This window comes from Pan paniscus, chromosome 12, assembly GCF_029289425.2.
Source record: "Pan paniscus chromosome 12, NHGRI_mPanPan1-v2.0_pri, whole genome shotgun sequence".
NCBI lineage: Eukaryota > Metazoa > Chordata > Mammalia > Primates > Hominidae > Pan > Pan paniscus.
The window spans coordinates 87,481,525-87,506,497 of NC_073261.2; the positions used below are offsets into that span (position 1 = coordinate 87,481,525).

Consider the following 24,973-nt stretch of genomic DNA (forward strand, 5'->3'; position numbering starts at 1 on the left):
AAGGCTATGGTTATTTTCAGAAAAAAACAAAAGTTTTAATCTGTAAAGTAAGAGGAATTTGGTTTCAAGCAGTGCTTTAAAAGCATACAGAGAAAGTCCTGAAGCTTTGTATGAAGGCACATTATAAGTCAAACTGTATTTTGACATATGCTAAAATTTACTTATCTGAGCCCTTAATAGTAAATCTGACATACTTTTAAATGGAGTTTTCATGAAAATTCTGGGTTTGGAAGAGACCCCAAAGGCTCAAAATAGCTATTATTTCTACTTATTTAATTTTGTTTTTTTTCTTTTTGGCCAGCTGTTAAACTTAATTCATTAGTTCTTAAGCTGTCCAGAGTGCAGAGCACCAGGATAAGTCAAGACAAGACACTCTTTGTAGAACTTCATGAATGTTAACATAGTTAACTTAAAATTATAAAATAGGTACTTTATGCTAAATTAGAAATGATCTTAGATTGAGTGATAAGCTAAGCAAGCAGTAGCAAACAAAATTTTGAGGAAAAAAATTTAAGTAAAAACTACAGCAAACTTTTTTTTTCTATGAATTGACAGAACCTCCCATTTAAAACATATGCCAGCCTTGGCAACAGAGCAAGACCTTGACTCTACAAAAAATGAAAAAAATTAGCCAGGCATGGTGGTACATGCCAGTGGTCCTTGCTGCTTGGGATGCTGAGGTCGGGGGATCACTTGAGCCCAGGAAGTTGAGGCTACAGTGAGCCATGATTGCACCACTGCACTCCAGTCTGGGCAACAGAGCAAGGCATTGTCTCAAAAAAAAAAAAATTTTTTTTTTAATTAAAAAGAAAACATATGGCAAAACTCCCTGTTCCACACTTAGCATCCTGCCAATAGCATGTTTGAAAACCCCAACTTAATTCTTATAGTCATGATACTTCATAAATTTATTAATAAATGTGTATTTTATTCTTTTCATTTGTTAGATTATGTCTAAGCATTTGGACAGTCCCCCAGCCATTCCTCCTAGGCAACCCACATCAAAAGCCTATTCACCACGATATTCACTATCAGACCGGACCTCTATCTCAGACCCTCCTGAAAGCCCTCCCTTATTACCACCACGAGAACCTGTGAGGACACCTGATGTTTTCTCAAGCTCACCACTACATCTCCAACCTCCCCCTTTGGGCAAAAAAAGTGACCATGGCAATGCCTTCTTCCCAAACAGCCCTTCCCCCTTTACACCACCTCCTCCTCAAACACCTTCTCCTCACGGCACAAGAAGGCATCTGCCATCACCACCATTGACACAAGAAGTGGACCTTCATTCCATTGCTGGGCCGCCTGTTCCTCCACGACAAAGCACTTCTCAACATATCCCTAAACTCCCTCCAAAAACTTACAAAAGAGAGCACACACACCCATCCATGCACAGAGATGGACCACCACTGTTGGAGAATGCCCATTCTTCCTGAGTTCCTCTGTACTGGGATGTATATTTTCCTAGCCCCAAATCCATTGCTGGCAATGGATGCACTGAATGTGCCAGCACTGAGGAGTTAAAATGAGAACTCCAAACACTAACGACTCTTCTTCAAGATGCAGTATAAGACAATGAATTTTAACCTAGATGTAATTATACAATGGAAATGGTATTCCAGTTTAGAATATGGAAAGACCGACCTAGAGGAATTGGACAACTGATTGCACCTGAAAATCATAAAGGGACTTTTTCTGGCCAATAGGCAGGAGTCCTCTTTTTGTGAAGTGATCTTTTGTGAAGTGATCATTAAAGGGATGGAAAACACAGTCTAGTGTCCAGCAGGCCCACATGACAGTTTTTGTAATTCAAATTATGCACTTTTAAAAAAAAAACTTAAACAGGGATCTTAATATCTTCCTTTGTTTTCCTTTGCTTTACTCTTCTACTTTAGAATATTTTCTTAAAAATCACTCAAAGGACTGTGAGGAAAGGCTGTGGTACCTGACCTTGTTGAAATCAAGGCCCGGCACTGTACTACAGTCCTGTTTACAGATTATTACGGTGAACTGAATGGGTACCGAGGCTTCACCAAAGAGGTACTTTTTTGTTGTTGTTGTTTTTTTAGGAATAATTGTACCAATTTTAAGAGCATTCCCCCAACCTGTCCCCACACACCCAAACAAAATGTGGTGGTGTTGCCTTCAAAAAAGAGAAGTTTTGTGTCATTAACATGACAGAAGAACTTTTTAAAAAAAAATAACTGTCAAGTATTCTATTTGCATTTAGGAGACTGTTAATCTATGCTAGATTGTCATTTTCCCTCCTTCTCCCACAGAAGTTTACTGGTAGTCCATGTCATGGCTCGTAGCTATCCCTCTAACCATACCATGGAAATGCAGGCACCCAATGTGAAAAGGAGCACTTGCTGGGCATCACTGACACCGCTCATGTTTTACACATAGTTGAGTAATCAGCATATCTAGAATTACCTTGCATTGCCTAAATCATATGTATATAGTGAATGTTATATAATATACCTGGCAGGTCTGTTTTAATTTAATTGAATAAAGATACAAATACTTTGTTTGGCTGGCATATATTAAATTATTATATGAAGAAAATGGTTGATTCTTATTTCTTTTAGTTGAAAAACACACAAAAACACTAAACATAAAAGCACGTTTTGTGGTACGCCTTGGTTTCTAGTTCTGGATATATGTATTAATCTTAAAGAATGATCTAAAGTCACAGCTTGGCATATAGGAAGATACTTGGTTAGAATAGGATGGGTATCTTTTAAGCAGAACTTTGTAAGTAAGTTTTAAGTTCCTAAGCAACATGTATACAGTTTGTTAAGGTTTATATTGAACATTCTACCTTGCTTGAGGTTTTCTGCTTTATCAAAACTATTCATAATAGAACATCTACCTGCATCATTACTATCATAATATGGATTATTCATAAAGCGTATGTACTGTTCTTCTGAGTCTAACAAATACTGTGACTGAAATGCATGCACCTTGTTGAAGAGAAAACATTTTATTAATCTCCACTATAATGTCTGTGAAATGTGCAGTATTCCATCCTTAGAGAGTTATCTGGTTCATCAGCATCTGCATGTATCCTCTGAATAATGAAGCAACATTTCAGCAATTCTGTTAACCACACCATTAGAGACATTTTTAGAAGTGCTGCAACATGGTGGGAACCTAGTACTTTTAATAATTTCCTATGATATTTATTAGAGCATAAAATGTACATCACGATAGTACAGTATGTAGTCCTTTAAGACCAGAAGGTATGTTAACTGCACCATCATTAAGCAGTCTATCCTATTTTCTTATTTATTTGTTAGAATTGAATCCTTTTTCAATATCTGTACCATTCCTATGATGGTAGCCATTTTTCTCTTTATAAAATATTTCCTCTTTGAAAAGCGTCCTAAAACATTAATTTCAAATCCCCTCTTGGATGCAAAGTGTCCCTAAGACCATCCATTCAACAGTATTTATGTGAGCCAACTTACTAGAGCCGCTACAACTAATCATGATAGACAGTCCAGAATCTCCCTGGACTTTTTACTGGGCCAGCCTCATTGTCCCTAAGATTTCTCTTTTTATGTCTCATGGATTACTTCTCTTTTTAATTGCCCCAGGCCCATTCCAAATGAGAACCTGGTAAAAGTCACATTGGACCCCCTTCAGTATGTCTTCGGCTAATGTGTTAGCCTTCAATAAGGTGATAACCCCTTTTCAACCTATCTAGTCTATAAAGAGGAAAAATTCAAATTTGGAGTTCTAATCTTATTTCTCCCAAAGGGAAGTATTCTTCTACCCCATGGTTCTAGGAGACCACTTCACTGTGCAACAGTTTTACATGCATTGTGGATGGAGGATATTTTTATTCTGAACTGTTACATTTAGGTAAAAATATTTTCTGCAGTGGTAACTGATTAGAAAAATGCCAATTGGATGCCCTTAGGGGGAGGTGAGAAAATGGTATCCTTGCCTTCTTCTCAATATGAAACATTAACTAGTTGACAAATTTATCCTTGTAGTAATGAAAATATATTTAATCAGGGACCAGAAATGGCCGAGGAGATAAATGCATCATTACAAAATTCTGCTTTTGAATCCTGGACATTACAAGGGGGTAAACGCAGCATGACTTTTTGTTAACCACATTCCAAAATGTGGAACATTTCTTTTAGAAATGAAAATATTTCAAGGCTGATGTATTTTAAGACTACACATTATCAGGAAACATACATTGAGAGTTTGCTTAATTAAAGGTTGTTGGGCATCAAATTATGTTTAGTAGGTTACTCTTCTCTAACAACTCAAGGATGCTTTAATGGATCTGAATTTGACAAAAAGCATGCCACACTAATACTACAGTCAACAACAGCCCAGAGAACAATTACTATGTCAGCTGGAGGCTATGATTCTAAATTCTTAAAGGTTTTTTTCCCTCCATAAATCAAAAATTACCTTATGTAAACCAAAAATTAGTTGGTATTTATGGTCATGATCTTAATTCTCAAGTTTAGCTTAATCTTGTATTTCATTGTTTGTCTTCTAATATGACAGCTTAAATTCAGATTTTTAAGTGACTCAGCAAAATAGGAGGAGTGTCCCAATTTATTAGTGTTGTACATATTGAGGAAAACCTTTTTGTTCCTTCAGATTTAGAAAGAAACAGTTTAACCATTTATTTCTTGGTATTCTGCTGCTGTGAATAGGTTTACTTATTCTTTTAACATATATTGTGTGACTACACAAGTATAGGTCCTGTTGTATTGCACATTAATCTTTACCAGTAACTAAACATCGCAAGGTTAATATTGGTTTGGCTGAAAGAATTATGCAGTAAAGTTATTTATAAGGGAACATGATGACTTTATTCAATATTTTTCTTCTTTGAAACATCTCATTACTAACTTTTAAGATTATTTCATAATCCCTTATACATGAGCCAATGAAATATTTTGAGCTCTACTTAAGAAGCATGAAGTCTATATTATAAATCTAAACAACAAAAGCACTTGTAACTTGTTTAGTAAATTCCATGCCTTATTTTCCATTTTTGACACCGTAAAGTGCATTTTCTGTCGACTGTGAGCAAATTTCCCTTTTGCCTTTAATGAAAATAGTGCATTAAGTAGCCAATTGCTGCAGAATTATAAAGCAAATTAGCTAACAGTGGGTCACATTGGACTACCACTCAAAGAAACAAGATGCATAACAGATGGAAGGTACATGTGGTGTGGCTTAGGGAGAGCGCACCTGTGCCAGATGCATGCCACTTTCAGTAGCTGCCAAATGTGCCTTTAATTAAGAACATCTCTAATTTTTTTCTTCAGATCAAGTCAGCATTTGGGGGCGGGATTTGGGCAGGGAACTTTGGGGTGCAAATATCTGGTGAAACCACCAGAGAATTTGTTTGTCAAAGTGACATGTATAATTTTAGTTGAGACGTGTTTGTTTGTGTATATATGTGTATTTGCCTTTGTTTAGTAGCACGGTTATTTGCTAAAATAATTGTCAAAAAATTGCTCTGTCGGTCTTTGATGTAAGAACAAAGTGTGGTCTATACATCTAATATGGCCTTTGTACCTAACCATGTTCATAGGTAATCTTTGTACTCTGTGTGCAGCAGTATTTGGTTTGCATTTAAAGTGAAAATAACGGCTGTTATTTTTCTGGCATTACTAAGATAAACTGAAAAATAATAAAGAAAAATGCCTTACATAGCCCACAAGTGTATTATTTTTGCATGTATTTATTTTAGAGGGCAGTATTTTTGAAATCATTAGTGATTCTCATTTAGCTCATATATGCCATATAGAAATATTTTGCATTTTTATTGTGGTCTTTCTTTGGAGGCACTTTTTTCCTGTATCAAGTTATAAAAGGATAAAAGAAGTTCCACATTTCCCTCTGTGTCAAATCTGCTGATTGATTGTAGTGAGTGGGAGGCCTCTGGGATGAAAACTAGTAATTTAAAGTGACCTTGAGTGTCACCTGGATGAAGTTTCAGAGTGCTAAGGCATTTGTATTCCATAAAAGAAGTTTTGAGATATCACGTTCCCTGACAGGCAGCTTTTGCTGACATCTGCTGGAATGAGGTAGCCTGACCTTTAGCAATTCTTTTTCTAGGCTTGGCATGAAAATGTGAGTTTAGGGTTGTAACTAAAGAATGATGCAAATGTACTGTCATTCAGTGTGAACTATAGGATGTAAAAATTGATGAATCCTTAGAGAGCCAATCCCCTGATTTAAAAATTAAGGTAGATGAGGCCTAGAGAAATGAGATGACTTAGCCAATATCATGTGGCAGTCCAAGCATGAATTATCGAGTATATTCTAGGTAATAAATTTAATAGTTATAGGAAAATAATGTTTTTGTTAAACTTGATTCTGAATTTTCTCTTGAATTATCACTTCTTGTGAGCTTTAACCCAGTGATTTACTTTTTAACTTATTTTAATCCTCTTAGGTCATCGCAGATTAGTCTGTTTGGTACAGTCCATAGTTAAGCCTGCCTTTTTGCTGATATGTGCACATGGTGTCCAGAGGGAAGGATGGCTTCAATACAGAGTACAATTCCAAAAAAGCAGTTTATGGCCATTCTAACAAACATTTTAGGACTCTTGATTCTTACTGGAGGCAAGAAAAACTATAGCCCACTTAAAAGCTAATTTCTCTACCTCAGTAACTCATCAAGAAAAGGAAGAATCAATGTGATAGAAACAAGCAGGTGCTTTGGAATCATGTCTGTGTTCACCTTCTGGTTTCACTGCTTATTACATGAGTGACTTTGCAGAAGTTAGTTATTTAATCTGTTTCTCATCAATACAAGGAGGTTAACAGATGTACTGTTTGAGACTATTATGAGGTTTAAAGGTAATATGTGTAAAGCACATGCCTTTCACAGAGTAGGTGCTTAGTAAATGCTAACTAAAGTTACGAGGGATGCATTGTCAAAGTTTACTGGCTTTTAGGTATCTTTTAAGAGGTTGGTTGCTTATCCTGAAGCCCTCATAATTTGATTCTTTATGATTTCCTTTGCTGTTTATCATCACTTAAATTAGTTCTGAGTGACCTTAGGTTATAAGCATTTGATAAGGGCCCATCTGACTATTCAGCATTCAACAAATATTTATTCTTCAGGTACAATTCTGATATTAGGAATATGGCAATAAACAAAACAGGCAAAAGTACATGTCATCATGGGGTTTTATAATCTAGTGAGGAGAGGCAGACAATAAAAAGTAGTAAGCATAATAAATAAATATATTATACATTCGAATGTTTTCACTTATGAACAAAAAAGGATATGGTGACTGGGAATGTGGAAGTCCAGGGGAGGTGAAATTTAAATGGGATGGTCAGAAGCCTGCCTCATAGAGATGACATTAATAGACTTGGAAGAGGTGAGGGAACAAGACATGCATATATCTGGGAGAAGACTATGTCAAGTCACAGGAAACAGCCAGTGAAAAGCCCAGAGGCAGGAGCGTACTTGGTACATGTGAGGCAGAGTGACGCTGCTTGTATCTGGAGAAGAATAAATTTGGGCAGAAGAGAAGGAGATGCCATCAGAGGTTTGACAAAGCTCACTTAAGGCTTTAAAAGCCCTTGTAATGACTTTTGACTTCTTAGTGGCAGAGTAACCAGGGACAAGATCTGATTGACATTTTAACAGGATCACTCTGGCTGCCGTGTTGAGAATAAAATAGTGGGAATAGGGAGGCTAACCCAATAGAAAATAGCTTGGACCAGGGTGATACCAGTGGAGGTGCCTTATAAGAAGAGGTCAGGGCCTAGATATATTTTAAAGACAGCCAATATGCTGATAGACTGAATGTGAGGTGTAAGAAAAACAGAATTGTTAAAGATGACTTCAAGGTTTTGGCCAGAGTAACTGGAAGGATAAATTTACCATTAACTGGGGTGGGGAAGATATGGTTGAAGCAGGCTTGGACATACTAAGTTCAATAAATATATTAGACATCTTCAGAGATGTCAAGGAGGCAGTTGAAGATGTTAGTCTGGAGTTTGGGAGAATAGGCTAAAGATAGTGAATTGGGAGTCACTTTCATAAAGATATTAAAGCTAGCAGACTGGATAAAATCACAAAGGAACTGAGTATAGACTAGAAAAAGAAGAGCTCTAAGCAAAGGAGAGCCCTGGAGCATTCTAATGTTAAAAGAGAGGGGACAAGCCAGGCCTGGTAACACCACCTACTCTGGAGGCTGTGGCGAAAGGATCACTTGAGCCCAGGAGTTCGAGGTTACAGTGAGCTATGATTGTGCCTGTGAGTAGCCACTGCACTCCAGCCTGGGCAACACGGAGATCCTGTCTCTAAAATTAAAAAATTAAGAAAAAAAGAGAAAAAAAAGGCAGGAAGAGATGGGGAATCAGCAAGGAGACCAAGAAGAAACTCCCAGTGAAGAAAAACGAAAACCAGGAGTATGTTGTGTCTTTGAGGCCTAGTTAAGATAGAAGGAGGACGTGATCAGCCTGTCAAATGCTGCTTGATAGAGTAAGATGACTGAGAAGGAACCATTTGTTTGACAATGTGGAAGTCATTGGTGATCTTGACACAAGCAGTTCAGGGGAGTGGTGTGGGCAAAAGCCTGGGCCCTAGTATGATAAAGAATGGCAAAAGAGGAACTGGAGCAGTTTCCTCTTTGAAGTTTTATGAAAGGGAAGCAGAAAACTGGGGCATGGCTAGAACCATCAAGAGAGGATTTCTTTTGCTTTAAAGATGGGAGAAATAAGAGCATGTTTGTATGCTGAAGGGTTTGTCCCAGTTGAAAAGAAAAATGTGATAATGAGAAGAGACAGAAGCACAGATGGTATCTACCAACAGTCCTTTACAGTAGATCCTATTAATGTCTTCAGATAGATAGGCTTACATACATGAGACGAAACCCAACACATTCAGTTTTCTTGATAAGAATTAAGAGCATTTACAGCTACTATATATCTGAAGGGAATGAGGCAAGAAGGCATAAAAATCTCTATTTTGTAGATAAGGAACAAGTTTAGATGACTTATTAAAGATTATGTACTAAGCTCTTGGAAACAACAGATTTTAAAGTTACTTGGTTTGGGAATAAAAATTTTGATTATTTTGAACATCTGACAATCTCCCACAAACATATTTTTAGGGTATTGCCTAAATTCATCCCTTTATGTTCTATATTTAAAACTCAGCTGTAGTGTTACACATCAATTTCTATTTTTTTCCCTTAAAATATATAGGTCTCCATCAGTTTTCTCAACCTTCTTTTTATCCATACCCCTATTTGAAAAACTGTACCTCTCCCTTCCTTTCCTTCCAACCCATCCCCACCAGGTGAGACTCACCAGCCCATATACTATAAATATCAGGCTGCCAGATGCTGAGAATGCTGCTCTCACACCTCCAAATGAACTTTCAGGATAAGAGAATCCCAACTGTACCAAAAGCATTATTTTTCTAGGCTCAGGCAGAAAGTTATTAATGGTGATGTTTCAAGAAAAAGTTTAATCTGAAAACTAGACCTAATTTTATGATACAACTTAATGCAGAAAAATTTGTCATTTTTCTAAGTGCATGCAATTGGTTATCTGGAATATACTGTCAATTTTACCAAGTTATAGAGTAATGATCATGTGCATATGTATATTCTTAAATCAGAATCTTACTATGTGTGATAGCAAAGGTTACAGACAATTACGAATACAAAAATACTGGGTTTCAATGAACAGTTTTTTTCTGTATCTCAAGAATCAGTTCTTTATTCTGTTTTAAAATGCAGTCTATGAATAGAATCTGAGTGCTGAAACTTACATACTAGATCATACTATTTATTGGTCTAATAGGTGGTATCTCTAAAATTTCAGTGGGAAAATGACTCGCAGGACTGCATTAAAATGCAGATTCCTTTGGGAAACTACCTATTGGGTCCTATGCTTATTACCTAGGTGACAAAATAATCTGTAAACCAAACCCCCATGACATACAATTTACCTGTATAACAACCCTGCACATGTACCCCGAAACTAAAAGTTTAAAAATGCAGATTCCAGGCCCCCACCTCCAGATATTCTAATACAGTGGGACTGCAATGGTGCCCAGGAATCTGCATTTTCTACAAGTGCCCTCATGGAGGTGATGTATTAGTTAAGACTTAAAGGCAGTGAGGAAATGAGACATGAGGTGCTATAGAAAACACGCTCAAAGGGTTTCCCTGATGTTCTAGTTTCAGGTCCCAGACTAAACTATTTCTTATGGGATGAAATAGCCCACTGGGGATAACCCTAGAGTACTGGTCCACAAATCCTTGGTTCTCAAAGGCTCCAATTCTGTAGTCAGAGAAGGAGGGCAGTCCTTGCTTGGGCCTATATATACTGATCTCGCAAGCCTGTAGAAAGGGCCTATTGCGACTCCTAGCCTGTGCAAAATATCTACTTCATCTTTTGGTAGAGTGCTTCTTTCTGATTATCAACCCAAATACTTCTCAAAGACATCTGTGGTCTCCTATGTAAAGTGCACTTCTCCAGAGGGCTGGAGGTCACAGATGTAGTCATTGTCAAGTTCTTTTCCACACTGCTCCATCCATGCATTATTTAATGTAATGCAACAGTACATTAATAGGCCATAATGCAACATTACATTACAGGCCTGGTGGCCCACATCCATAATCCCAGCCTTCTGGGAGGCTGAGGCAGGAGGATAGCTAGAGCCCAGGAGTTTGAGACCAGCCTGGGCAACATAGTGAGACCTTGTCTCTACAAAATGTTTAAATCAGCCAGGTGTGGTGGTGCACACCCATTGTCCTAGCTACTCAGGAGGCTGAGGCAGGAGGACTGCTTGAGGAGTTTGAAGCTGCAGTGAGCTACGACCTTTTTTAAACTGGAGAGATGTTTTCTAATGCTAGATGCTGTGAAAGTGGCAGTGGTGGCTTTAACTGCTTCTGAAGGCAACTATATTTCCTTCATGACTGATATTTTTTCTTTAAAAAAAAGGCAGGGAGGTAGAGTGATAACTGAATTCTCTGTCAAATTAAGAGTAAAAATTATTTTCTGTAGCTTTCTGCTTATTAAAGCACCACCATTAATGTTGGCATCAGCTACTTATTGAGCACCTACTATGCAGTCTTCTAGAGGTGGAAAGGAATTTAAAAATATATGGCATAGTTCCTGCCCTTGAGGGGACTTGCATTCTTACTGGGAAGACACAACAAACACATAAAGAGATAAACAAGTTACACCACAAGAAGTCACAAAAAGATGAAGACACTTAAACTGGGTCTTAAGATCGGCAGAGAGGAAGGAACTAGAGAAAGGGCATGAAGCAAGAGTGAGCCTGGGGAAGGTGCACAGCTGACTGGGAAACGGTAAAAACCCTGTTTACTTGAGGTAAGTCAGTCCACCTAGGACTCTGAAAAATATGAGATGGTAGCCAGAAAGAAAGAAAGCCTTACTGGAGAGAGCAAGCCTTGGATGTCACATCAAGAAGTTTGGAATTTCACTGTAGACAAGTAAAAACAGAAGAGTTTCACATAAAGCAATATTTGGGAATACCGTATTAGAGACATGCAGGATAGATGGGAGCAAAGAGTACTTGGAGACAGTTAGAAATCTCAGGAAAACTCCAGGTATCAAGTGATGGGAACTCACCTGGAGAGTAAGTAAGTATGTAGCAGCGTTAATTATTACTAGTTTCATAAGCTAGTTTCATAAAATACAACTCAATTATTTTGGAGTTACGCTACAGATGTAGCATCAAGATTTTTCAGAGGATGCTGCCAAAATAAAATTGGTGAGGTGTGTGATAGTTTTTAAACCTTTCTACTAACTGATCAATTTTAGTGATAAACAGAAGATGAAAGGGAAAAGAATTTTATTATGTTAACATTTTATTTAACAGATTGTGACTTCTGTAGTATTTCACTTTCCACGTCCAGTCGATTTGGCGTTGTGCTTGCAAGCACTGCCGGCCAGATAATAAGAGAAAAATCTAATTTCAAATGAATTCATAAACTTCTGGGAAACAAAAATCTTGGCTTAAACTTAGATACTGGAAACTCAAAAAACTTGGCAGTGATCCTTTATGTGTTCCAGACAACTACTATTCAAAACGCAGTAGGTGAGTTCCTAATTTGTCATCAGACAAGGAGAAGAAAACTTGCAACAGTTACATGTGAACCTTTGCCTATTTTATCAACAAACGCTTCAATAGACGAACAGCTTCTGAAGACACCAGTTTGAGTACCAAGATTTTGAATGAACAGAAACCAAATACCCCTAATTTACTATACCGAACTGCCTGGGAATAAAGACAAATTGTTTAAACCCAATTTTTTTTCTATTATAAATCTGATGTTTGGGGCATATCAAGGATGCTGACCATCTTGCACATATCCATGTGGAAACAGAGCACATTTTATCACCCCAGAGCCAGGCAGGCCTCGTTGCAATTTGATTCCTCTATCTAAGCTTTAAGAGCTTGGTTTCTTTACAAAATAGGAAAACAGTCAAGTACTGCAATCCTGAATTTTCACTTTGACCTGCTGTTTGTAGCAACTGCTGTGTGTGAGCCATTGAAGTTTTAGTGCTATTGCCACCTTCTTTTCAGGCTGCAGAAAGTCTTTTTAACAAGATGTGGCTAAATCACTGCTTTTTTCCTAGTCCATCTGGTCGTGAGTGTGTGTGACACTCAAGATCACTAGTGGGTCTTGAATACTGAGTACTCAATAAAACACAGACTGGACTGTTTCCATCCTCAGCTCAACCCACACAAGGGAAAAGGTTTCTTTGCCTTCCTCTCTCCCCAGTTTCTACAGAAATCCTTGTTCCCTTTACTGATTTCCATAACCACAGAACAAGTTTGGAGATCAATGTGTTTTTAAGCTTTGAACCTTCTGAATCATGGTTTAAGCACAAATTCTCCATAACTCAGATATGCAACATATAAAATACAGTTCTGTTAATTAATCCTTTGCCTTAAGGGATGTTAGATATTGCCTTAGGGTTTTTGGAAGACATGAAGCAAGACAGAACTGGCCCCTAACATAGTGTATATTAGTTTAAGAACACTGGATGAGTTAATAAGTTAAATGCCTAGGAAGCATAAAATTCAAATCCATGTTAAATATGAACATGCTCAGTATTATACTCGGGGAATGACTTCAAGTTGGAAGTTTTCATTCTTACAAACATTTATTTTCCTCCAAATTTATTGTGTTTTTCTGTAATGATGTGAAAAGTCTTCATTTCCCTTTTCCCCAGTGTTGAGGTTCAAAAAGCCAGATCTTAACCAGAAACTAATCTTCATCTCTTCAATGTCTTGTATGTTTAGTTTCATATGTAAGTATTTATATTAGTTTTCCTCAGGGATTTATACATTGATATATATATATATATATAGATATATATATATATTCCTACACAGATATATACAAGCTTTTTATCCTCATCTTACCACTTGACAATACAACTTTAAGTATGTTTTACACAGCTGTTCCTTGGTCAAGGTCATTTGCAAGAGCAAGTCGGTTTCTGAAGAAATCTTGTTTGGTGGGTGAAGGATCCATTGAGGGATTCTCATTAGTTTTTTCCCTGTATTCTGATCCACTGGACCTAAAATCTCAGCACACAGATAAAGTACAGGTTGATTTGGTTTTAATTGTTTTCAAATATTTTTATCTATCCCAATTGTTTTGCATTTGTAAAACAGTTGCTTCCTAGAACTGGAATACTTTTTACTCCCCTGAATTTCATGACTTAGGACATGTGTATCTAAGATTTGCATTGAACATAAAGAGAATATCTTTCTAATGCTTTATGGGGACAATTGTGACAATTGTATATGTCAGTGTAAGATATTGTGTAATAACATAATAGGGGAACAAAAGCTCAGAAAATTCAAGAAATCCTGTTTTTGATTCAATGAAGTAACAACTCCACAAATTATCAAGGATCTTAAATTAAAATGGATGGAAATCATGGTTCTCAACCAAGGTTATCAAGGACCTTCACTGAATTTGGCATTACATTACAAACTCTTGCTTGTTTTCATTTTTAAATGAAAGATTTATTGAAGCCAACCACACATATATGCTACATTTGGTAGAATGCAGAAATTCGTACAGTAATCAGATTGCAGAGATACTATAATCTCAACCACCACAAAAGAGACCAAAGCCAATCAATAGTCAACAACTCAGATCAGTCCATTTGAGTCCCCAGTCGAGGGTGCATTCTTCCTTTATCTTGGTTAAGCCACTTGGGTAATCCATTCCAGCTCTGCACCTTCTCCAGTTTTCTCATGTCAGAAGTCCCTGGAGGGAGGAGGCTTTCTGGAAATAACCTCTGATAAGCTAGACTGGGGCCCTTTGGCTAGCTTAAACTCTGACCTAGAATGGGTAAAACTAGTCCAGACACTAAGAACCAATATCAAAAAACCTCATGCAGGGTGTATGAAAGTGATGTTAGACATGAAGTTGCTTGTCCAAAGCTTCTATACAACTGACCAAGTTCTCCATATGCTGAGGCTGTCAGGTACGCTTCCACTATCCACCAAAGAAGGATCCAGGGCCTCCGAGTCCTTGCACTATCATTGGTTTGCTACTGTTGAGTCCTCACTCTTGTTATTAGATAAGTTAATCATGACTATCATTTACTGAATTAATGGGCAGAATTCAAACATCTCTTTACATTATTCAAAGAAAGAAGTTGGATCCACAAAGACTAAAAACCCTAATGTCTGGAAACCTGATGACTGACTAGATATTTTCACTTTGCCCTCTGATATTCAATATCACAGATGAAGCCATAGCCACCCACCATGCTTTCTACTTCTGGTTGGTAAGGAACACTTTTCCACTACATCCCAGTGCAGAGAGGAAAAACTACTCTATCTCTCAACTCCAGTACATCTGGATACTCATCAAGCAAGATATCTGGGTGGGATGAGGTTCTCTTCCTTTTCAGGAACCCCCCGAGTTCTCCCTTGAAAGAGCCTCCACATGGCCCACCCTAAAACTCCGGGCCTTCTCTCGTCTTTCACAGATTCCCCTTACCTCCAGTTCAAATCATCCCTGATTACTGCAGTTGTGCCCCAAATTTAGGAAGATATATTTTTGACCATCTCATTCTGTCTCTATGTCTTCCATTATTCAGAAGACTAGGAATGCCTATGTTTTAGGGGCAGGAGGTCGGGGGCAGGATTTGAATTGGGCTGCTATTTCTTCTTGTTCCCCCACAGGACAGTTTCTCATCAGAAAGTCATTACTCAAAACTTGAAATCTTTGCCTCGTATTTCCCCTCTTAGCTACATCTGGTCTATCCAAAACCCAACATGTCACACTTTGATGGTTCCAACATGCAACTGTTTAGTGTTTACCTGAAAATAGGAAAGCTTTGATGTCACCACCAGCCCCAAGGACCACAGAAATCTTCACCAGTTGCGTTCCCATTTCTGAAACAAATGCCAAAATCGCCCTGTCTAGTTTTCAAAGTCCATAAACTCACCTTAAATTTTTTTAACTGCTCTTCTCACAAATTGTACCTTCCCTATGTCTCCAATGTCTGAATTTCTCTGCATTTCTTGATATTAATTAAACTAACAGCTAAATTGCTCATCCTTTTCAAAATCCAGCATTCTACTATAGCCATGACTAAAAGCTCATTTTCATCCTTGTAAAGATCATTTTAACTGACCTCTTCATAACGCTTACATATACATGGCCACCTGGACTCTTCCAAAGGTGTGGCCATTAGGCTCTGAAGTAGTGCATACCTTGCATACCTAAATTACTAGGAAATAACCTGCAGGATCAAGGAGAAAAGGCCAGCAGATTTGCTTTTATTCCCTTTCTCTATAAAACAAAAATGGCTTTTGAGCTCCTGGAGCCACCGTGGCCGACTGCAGGGCACATCTGAGCAGACATTGTAGGGACAGGCAAACACTCGCTGGGGAAGGGTACCATGGCTGCCAGGACATACTGACACATAACCATCCAAGTATTTGATGGAAAGAGGAAAAGACAACAGACCTGTTGCTAACTTTTCCTTTCACTCAAGTGACAAAGAAAATAGCAAATTCAGTAGGTCATACCAAGTCTAGATTTGCTATAAATAAACCTTTTGTTTGGAGCTGGGGATGGGGGTAGTTGAATCCAGTGCTGCAAAAACCTCTGATTTAAGAAGGCTTGGTTCTCTGATTGGAAAGACTATCCTCCTTGAAAGCTTTAGGAGACACGCATCTGTCTCAAGAAGTAAAGGGGCAAGGAAACACCCATCCTGTCGGCCAGTCAGTCAGCCCTGGTAACCAAAGCAACAGCCCTGTGTGACTCCACCTTTACTTCCACTCAGACAACACTTCAGATTTTAAATACAAAGGACAGCACCAGTATCGTGGAGGCAATCTGATTGATGGAGGAGGGACTGATATATGAGAAAGGACAAGAGGACTAAGGGCATCCACTGGCCCTTTACCTAAGGAGAATTCCAAACAGCTGCAAGAGGACTGACAGCAATTAACCAACATGAGTTTGGAGAGCCCAAAGGAAATGAGCATTCATTTAATAAATATTTGTTGAGTGCCTACTATGTGCTATGTACTATACCTTGTATCAATAGTTAGGTTATCCTTAAATTGATCTGTAAGCTCCTAATGGGCAGGAACTATTTCTCTTACATCTTTTGTGCTGGACAGAACCTAGTACATTGAAGACACTTAATTGAATGGTTGATTTCAAATGGCTTATTGAGAAACATTTGTAATTAAGGTTAAGTAATCTAAAATGTTTACCCCTTCAATTATCCCCTTTAATGTTCAAGTTATATAGGAAATGGAAAATGAGAGAGAACCCCAAAGTGGGTAAGAGTGGGAGAGGGACTTGAAATGAGCTTTAAGGAGACAGAATAGGTGAGATAAAGTTATCAATGGATTCTTTAGCAGCCCTGCTTTCTATTACATGGTCTGTTCAACAGCTGAAGCTGGGCATATACAAAAACTGCTGGGAAGACACCAAAAGAAGAGGATTCACTGAGATAAAATGATTACATACGGGGCCCTGTAGAAGTACTCTCTCTGTGTGTGATTAAGAAAATAGACAGTGATGGGATTAATGGAGGGTGATGACGAGAAGGGAGACACTCTGACACATGTAAATTTTAAAGTGCTAAAGAGGAAGAGAATGAGCGAGGAAGTAGAATTAATCATTTGGAAGCCATATTCCTTATCTTCCACTATCCCAAAATTTAAGGATAAAAAGAGAGAGTACCATCTACATTCCCTACTCCTAAGCTATCTCACGTGATCCTCTTCCCCACTGCCACATCTGCCACCAAGAATACGCGTTAACGTTAAGTGTTGCAAGATGTATATATTAAGATGAAGTATCATTTGCCTCAGACTTCACAATAATCTAGGTTTAAGTCTTTGACAGCCTCTGTATAGATCCTTCTAGAATGGGACAGTTTGCCTTCCATCCTGCTCAAAGGCAGGGGAATAAGCATTGGTCTAGCTAACATCAGCCTACCACAGTAAGTCTGTTCCCTCTAAGAATCCTCATTTAAAATGTGTAAAATCACTTAACATTTCCAAACTTTAAGATATGTAGCCTTTATTCTGATCAATTATGGATACCTTTCAGGGACATGTGACCTTGTGTCTGCCCAGGACAAATGTGCCTGAGATGCAAACAATCAGAAGGTCATTCTTTTCCCCAAATATTTTGGGCATTTTTCAGGATTTTTTTAATGATGTCAACTTGACTCTCCCTTTTGAATCCTTGTGGGTATGAGCCTTCGGCCCTCCCAGCCTCAGAGGGAAGAGAACCCTTTCTCAGGTTTTCTGCTGCATCTGGCTCCATGCCTAGCTTCATCCCGAAGCAGCATTCTGGGTGTGTGGGGCCACCAGCCAAACAAGCCCCTATGGAACAAAAAGTGTGTCAGTGTAGACAGGAATAAGCCTCCAGAGGGCTGTGGGGGAGGAAGGTAGCAAGCCCCAGACATGACACAAGTGGCTTTGCTGGCACTGGCCCATTTGGACCTGTGAGGCCAGGCTCTGCAATGGTTCCAGTACTCAGGATTGGCCACTTCTTAAAGTCCCAGGGCTTGCTGCCAGCCTGACCTCCTGATATGCAGGAGGAAAATGGGCTGAATGTCTCTTCTGGTTCCTTCCTATACCTGTCCACAGGCCTGACTTCAGAGTGCAAGTTCCTGTGTAATGGCTGGGACTATGTCGCTCATGGTTCCTATACAAGTGTCTTGCATAGTGCATGCATGTAAGATTGAATGCTTAATTGATGAGAAGAATGGTGTGTTCTCATCTGAGTTAAAAGCCACTGCCCTTCCTGTGCTACACTGGGGCCTCCCTGACCTTCCTCTCTACCTTATAATGGAGCAAATTTTCCATGGTCCTCATATGAAAACACTCAGAAAATGCTACTTAAGCTGCCTCTTCAACCCATGCAAAGTCTCCAAAGTGCCCACTGCAGCACCCTAAGCACCTGATGGTACTGACTGCCCTAGGCCAGATCTAAAAAGCCAGGAAATCCTGCCAGACAGACAGTCTTCTTTGTGGCTCCACCTTTACTTCCACTCAGACAACACTTCGGATTTTAAATACAAAGGACAGCACCAGTATTGGTGGTGGCAACATGATTGATGCAGGAGGGACTGATCTATGAGAAAGGACAAGAGGACTAAGGGAATCCACTGGCTCTTTATCTAAGGAGAATGCCGAACAGCCACAAGAGGACTGACAGCAATTAACCAACATGAACTTGGAGAGCCCATAGCAAGTCCTCTACATTATACCAAGGTCAGTGGGGAGCTACAGAAAGATAAAACCTGGTCTTCTACATGCTAGGGCTTCAAAATTATGGGTCCCAAGGCTTCATTAATTTCTTGTTTCAGGTGATATAAAGATGTGATTACTCAGATCAAGCTACAACAAAGTCAAACTACAGATAAAGCAAATCTCCACACTAGAAAGGACTCTGGTGATTTTTTAAACAATCTCCCACTCGATGCAGGCACCACTTTCATAGCATCCCTGACCAGAGGCATCCCATGAATCCATTCCTTCATGACGCAGCCAGCTCCAGTTCCACGCAGCTGCATTTTTAGGAAATTCTTCCTCTTAGCCACTGCTCCTAGTTCTGCCCTCTGAATCCAGAGAGGACAAATCCACTCCCTCTGCCTCATGTCACTGGCAAAACATTTTCTTACATCTCTCTGATAAATAGGAATTAGTAAAGGGACCAGTGGTGAATCTATTGCTCATTGTTTTCCAATAGATAGCACCCAGTCATTATAAATGACAGTGGGCAAAAAATGGCTGTTTGTTGTGGGAATACTGTGGTTTAAAAAAAAAGATAGGCTCAAGCTGTGCCCTTAGGATTTTGCAGTCCTTAGAAGGATTCAGGAGTCTGGCCGGGTGCGGTGGCTCACACCTGTAATCCCAACACTTTGGGAGGCCGAGGCAGATGGATCACTTGAGGTGAGGAGTTCAAGACCAGCCTGGCCAACATGATGAAATCCTGCCTCTACAAAAAAAAAAAAAAAATAGCCAGGGCGTGGTGGCGGGCACCTGTAATCCCAGCTACTCAGGAGGCAGGGGCAGGAGAATAGCCTGAACCTGGGAGGTGGAGGCTGCAGTGAACCGAGATTGTGCCATTGCACTCCAGCCTGGGCAGCAGAGCCAGACTCCGTCTCAAGAAAGATTCAGGAGTCTAAATCAGGGTGGGCTGGAGAGGTGTCTGTTTCCAGGTTCTCCCACCCCTGTCAACTTGACAGATGTTGGCGCTGGGTCAAGAAAGATCTAAGTCTATATGATCCTAGAAAGAGGAATACAATTCTCAACTCTTCAAACCCTGAGTAAGGTGGGTAAGGATCCAGCAAAGCAGCATGCAAGCATGCACTGGGTTCCTTAGAAAAACTGAGAGAGAATGCAGGGCTATGGCTACATGCAGAGCTGTCGCTCTTCCTTCCTCTTCCCCCTTCTCCAGTAACAACAGGCAGAGACCAACAGTCAGAGGCCCACTAATCTCAGTACCACCCTCCCCACAGGAGGATAATTACAATTAGACAAACCAGCAAAAACAAAGTCCTCACTCCAGGGTTGCCCCCAATTCCTCCATGAGGACCACAGTCTAAATCAGCCAGTGACCTCGACCTTCAAGGAAAAGGTGATTTCCCTGTGCTTCCTCACTTATTGGCAACTCTCCAAAGGCAGCAATAATGCCTCTGTTTAACTTTTCCATCTACTAAAATATGAAGACTTGTTATTTAAAACTGACTGCAAGAACATCCTCCACCAAGAGTAACTAAGCAGCAGGAAAAATCTCTCTAAGGGAGACGGAGGTAGGCTGAGCCAGTGGAGATTGAAACAGCAGTCTCTCAGGCAGGCAGTGGCTGGACTGGCAGATCCCTCTACGGTCAAATGCTAATGCTCACCTCTCTCTTCCTTACATTTTATGCTGGGGTTTGGCCACTGCCTCCCAGACTGTAAGTCAGTGCTGACCAAAATGCCTGTGGGTGATGTTTTATACAACAACGACTTAGAATCTCAGAAGGACCACAGGAGGAAAATGCCTTATTTTTGCCTCTTATGGAATACAGAAACTCCATTAAAGTGATTTCTAACTAGGGCCAAGCCAAATCCACTCATTCAGGGAAAGCACTAACAGAAGTCCTAATAAACATGAATTAGCACCCAGGATGACAACAGGCCCCTAAATGCAGAAGCGCTGAGATCCCTTAGAAAACTTTCCACAGATGGGGAGATCTGATGGAGCACCCATGACACCCAACCCCAATAGTGGATCCCACTCCTCCCAGTCTAAAAGGGCTTTGACTGTCACCAGCTCATTTCTCAAGGGAACCACCTCTGCCCACTCCTCTCAAGACACATGACTCTGGGAACAAGGAAGGAGGGATAAAAGACAGAAGAGGCAGGGCAGAGAGCTGAGTTTGCTTCTACTCTGGGATATTACAATGAGAAACATCTTCACCCCGCCGGAACTGTGGCTACTGGGTGCAGGCACTGTACTTGAAGCAGTTGTGTGAGACCAGGCTACTTGATACTTATTATTGTTAAAACCTCAAGATTTAGCCCAAAGGGAAATGAGTTACAATGCTGTCTTGTCTAAGGGCTACTCACTTCTTTTTAAAGAGCTTGCGGAAGGAGCTGCGAAAGCCCCCCTTCTGGTCTTGCCTGGGATTTTGATCGCTGAAAGACGTTTGTTCACTTTCTCTTTCTTCTTTGGGACAGAATCTGGTAGTATCTTCTAAATGCATCTCCTGGAAACAAAAAAGAGGGATTTTTTTCTTTACTCCTTCCAACGTTATTATGGATCCTGACTATGGGACAATTTTGTAGTGTTGTGACTTTCCTCTCCCATGCCAAAACACTACCAGTGGGCACCCAATCCCAACTAAAGCAAACCTAGGCTAATGAAGAAACCAGCAGGCGAAAAGAGGATAATTTCCTGCTGAGTGTAGTATTTTCTATGTATCAAGGCAAATAGTCTAGTGTAATATATAACAATAATTAAAGATAAGGAAATAAAGAACATTAGCTAATGTTTAAAAAGTGGACTTTAAAAGAAGACTCTGCAAGAACGTCCTCCACGAGTGAATAAATTCTTTTTGACACAAACACTGTCGTGCTAGAAAACCAGTAGCAGTCCCCTCTTATCTCCAGGTGTTTCTCTTTCTACAAAATAAGGATGTTCCTTACTTGTAATGCTAGTTTTAAACTCATGTTCCTAACTCTCCATTTTAAGCATAATTGAGGGAAGGCATTTTTGAGAAGTCAGACCTGTTTAGAAGTAAATGTCAACTAATACTTTCAACCTGAAAATATGCCTGTAATACAGTTTTTACAATTCTTAACCCCTGCTATTTGGAGTATAAAGTAAAATAAGTTAAAAATAAGGCTGTATCTTTTGTGACCTCTCTAGTTTTTTCTAAGTGTGAGATGTGCTACATAGAAGTGCATGTATATTTATATGCATACAAGCCAGATATGCACTTATATACATGTTTATATTCCATATGAACAAAGTATTTACCTTGAGGTGACTATAATTTAAGAGCAACTTTAAAAACAGCTGCTGAATTTTGAATAACCTTTAGAGAACCCCAAGAAGTCAAAGCAAAAACCACACCAATGATGCCCTAAAAGTCTCATGAATTAGATAGGTGACTGCTTGCTGACAGAGAAGCAAAGTGTGAGGGTGGATTTTTTTTTTTCGGGAAACATATGGGTCTGACTTTGAGAACTGGGGGTTGCAGATACAGAAATTCTCTGAGATTCTACTAAGATTCATAACTAGACCATGGAGCTAGACATGCAGTGTTTCTTAAAGTGCGGTCCTGTGACTACAGGATCAGGTTGGGCCTTTATTTAAAATGTAGCTTCTTGAGACCCATCCCAGACTTTCTGAATCAGAATCTCTGCAGTTAGGCCTAGGTAATCCTTACGCACACTTAGATTTGAAAATGAATGATTTAAGGGAGGGTTCCCCAACTCCCAGTACTAGTCTGTGACCTGTTAGGAACTGGGCCACACAGCAGAAGGTGAGCAGTGGGGTGGGTGAGCAAGCGAAGCTTCATCTGTATTTATAGCCGCTCCCCATTGCCTGCATTACTGCCTGAGCTCCACCTTCTGTCAGATCAGCAGTGGCATTAGATTTTCATAGGTGCACAAACCCTATTGTGAAATGCACATGCAAAGGATCTAGGTTGCGCACTCCTTGTGAGAATCTAATACCTGATGATCTGAGGTGGAGCTGAGACAATGATGCTAATGCTGGGGAGTGACTGCAAATACAGATTAACATTAGCAGAGAGGTTAGACTGCACAGAGACCATAATAAATCAATTGCTTGCAGACTCATATCAAAACCCTATCAGTAAGTGGCAAGTGACAATTAAGCTGCATCTAGTGGCAGTCTTTACAGTGGCAAGTGAGTTGATGAACTTCAATGGTACAGCTGCATCTGGTGGCCTTAAAAGGAGGTTTGAGATAATTTCAAATCTCCATACGTTCTGGATTAAAGTCAAGGCAGAATATCATGAGACTGCCACAAAGCACTGAAAAGCCTGCTTCCATTTCCAGCATCCCATCTTTGTGAAGCAGGGTTTTCTGCAGTGACAGCAACCAAAATGAGATTACAGAGTAGATTGGACATAAGTGACACACTTCAGGTGTCACTCTCACCCATCACCCCCAGATGGGACCGTCTAGTTGCAGGAAAACAAACTCAGGGCTCCCACTGATCCTAGATTATGGTGAGTTGTATAATTATTTCATTATATATTACAACATAATAATAATAGAAATAAAGTACACAATAAATTGTAATGCACTTGAATCATCTTGAAACCACCTCCCCCTCCGCAGTCTGTGGAAAAATTGCCTTTCCCAAAACTGGTCCCTGGTGCCAAAAAAGTCGGGGACCACTGACTTAAGGCATGCTTCTGCCCACCTACACTTAATGTTTATATCAATCACCCGCAAATGATCCTAAATTCTGATTCAGTAGGTCTGGGGTGCAAATTCTGCATCTATAACAAGTTCCCAGGCAATGCATTTGCTAATACCCCCATATTTTGAGAAATGGGCTTTTAGAGACTATTTAGTGACTAAATCTATTAATGGTTTAAGGAAAATCGTTCTATGGAACCATGATCTCAATAGCATTTCATACTTTATAAAGCCTACTCAAAAACTGTATCTTCTTTGGCCTGATCCTCCCAACAACCCTGTGAGATAGGTTGTTTTATTTTGAGACAACTGGAGGCACAGAGAAGCCAAGTGACTTGTCCAAAAGCACACAGCTACTGGGCAGCAGAGCCAGGACTAGAACCTAGAGCTCCTGACAGTCACATGTTCTCACTAGAGCATACCATCTTCTTTCTTGACTCTAAAAGAGACAAAACACTAAAGACTAGGTCTCGGCTAGCTCTGCTGGGCGAAAGATATACAGAGTATTTAAAGGGATGAAACACTAGGAGTTTTGCACATCTCAAAAGCAAAGAGTTGATACCTTTAAGGATAGAGCTTTTGAGGGGTTTATCTTTTGCAACTAAAACACCATTCCACCATCACCTCCAACACACACAAACATGCATATATATACTTAGACATGCAGACATGCACATACATGCCCATGCACATATGTATACCCACATGGTCTCTGCCCACCTGCACTCTGCATGCTACCTCTCTCTAGGACTCCTAATAACCAGGGCCTTTTTTTTTTTTTTGAGACGGAGTCTCACACTTTCTCCCAGGCTGGAGTGCAGTGATGCGATCTCGGCTCCCTGCAAGCTCCACCTCCCGGGTTCACGCCATTCTCTCGCCTCAGCCTCCTGAGTAGCTGGGACTACAGGCGCTCACCACCATGCCCGGCTAATTTTTTTTTTTTTTTTTTTGTATTTTTAGTAGAGACGGGGTTTCACCGTGTTAACCAGGATGGTCTCGATCTCCTGACCTCATGATCCGCCCACCTCGGCCTCCCAAAGTGCTAGGATTACAGGCATGAGCCACCGCACCTGGCCACAACCAAGGCCTTTTAAGTTTTTAGAAAGAAAAATTGTGTCCAGAAACAGAAATAAGTATTGGGAACTTTGCATGCTTGAAAATTTTAATGATATTGCTAGAGAAAATGCCTCTTTTAACTGACTTCCATTTGCAATTTCCTTGGTATCTCATTTTGAACTGACTTGACGCATGTCTTACACTGTTAGGAGATGAAACTTGCTGGCCAGTATGTGCAATTAACGGTTCCTGATACATTGTTATTGTTATTTGGTATGTCTGGTAAACAGCCACAAATATATTACTCATTGTTTGCTTCTCAGATATATTTCTGATTAATGGTTTTTGCCTTACAATTGTTGAACCCCAAATTTTTCACAAATCAACTACAAAAGGACATTGTTATTACATATGAAATAAAAGTTCTTTACAGTACAGACTATACTAGTTAGAAGGTTCTGTATG

The 24,973-nt window shown here is 39.7% G+C and overlaps 2 protein-coding genes across 16 annotated transcripts in view; one reads left to right on the forward strand and one right to left on the reverse strand.

Annotated features, from left to right (window-relative positions):
- The window catches only part of SOS1 (SOS Ras/Rac guanine nucleotide exchange factor 1), a 144,602-nt gene extending 138,903 nt beyond the window's left edge, over positions 1-5,699 (forward strand). For all 3 annotated transcript variants that reach the window (XM_034952969.3, XM_003817632.6, XM_008970879.5), the window contains one exon: positions 948-5,699. In XM_034952969.3, coding sequence (XP_034808860.1) covers positions 948-1,439 — 492 coding nt within the window. In that variant the 3' untranslated portion in view covers positions 1,440-5,699. The remainder of the gene's footprint in view (positions 1-947) is intronic.
- ARHGEF33 (Rho guanine nucleotide exchange factor 33) overlaps positions 1-24,973 on the reverse strand; it is a 141,504-nt gene that overhangs the window by 43,823 nt on the left and 72,708 nt on the right. For 3 of the 13 annotated variants that reach the window (XM_024927643.5, XM_034952974.2, XM_034952975.2), the window contains 2 exons: positions 21,122-21,261; positions 2,252-13,584 (listed from right to left, as the gene is read on the reverse strand). In XM_024927643.5, coding sequence (XP_024783411.2) covers positions 13,455-13,584; positions 21,122-21,261 — 270 coding nt within the window. In that variant the 3' untranslated portion in view covers positions 2,252-13,454. Of the gene's footprint in view, positions 1-2,251; positions 13,592-13,612; positions 17,885-21,121; positions 21,262-24,973 lie in introns of those variants that run through there. The other 10 variants (XM_034952980.2, XM_055108038.1, XM_055108037.1 and 7 more) reach the window with 8 other exon arrangements.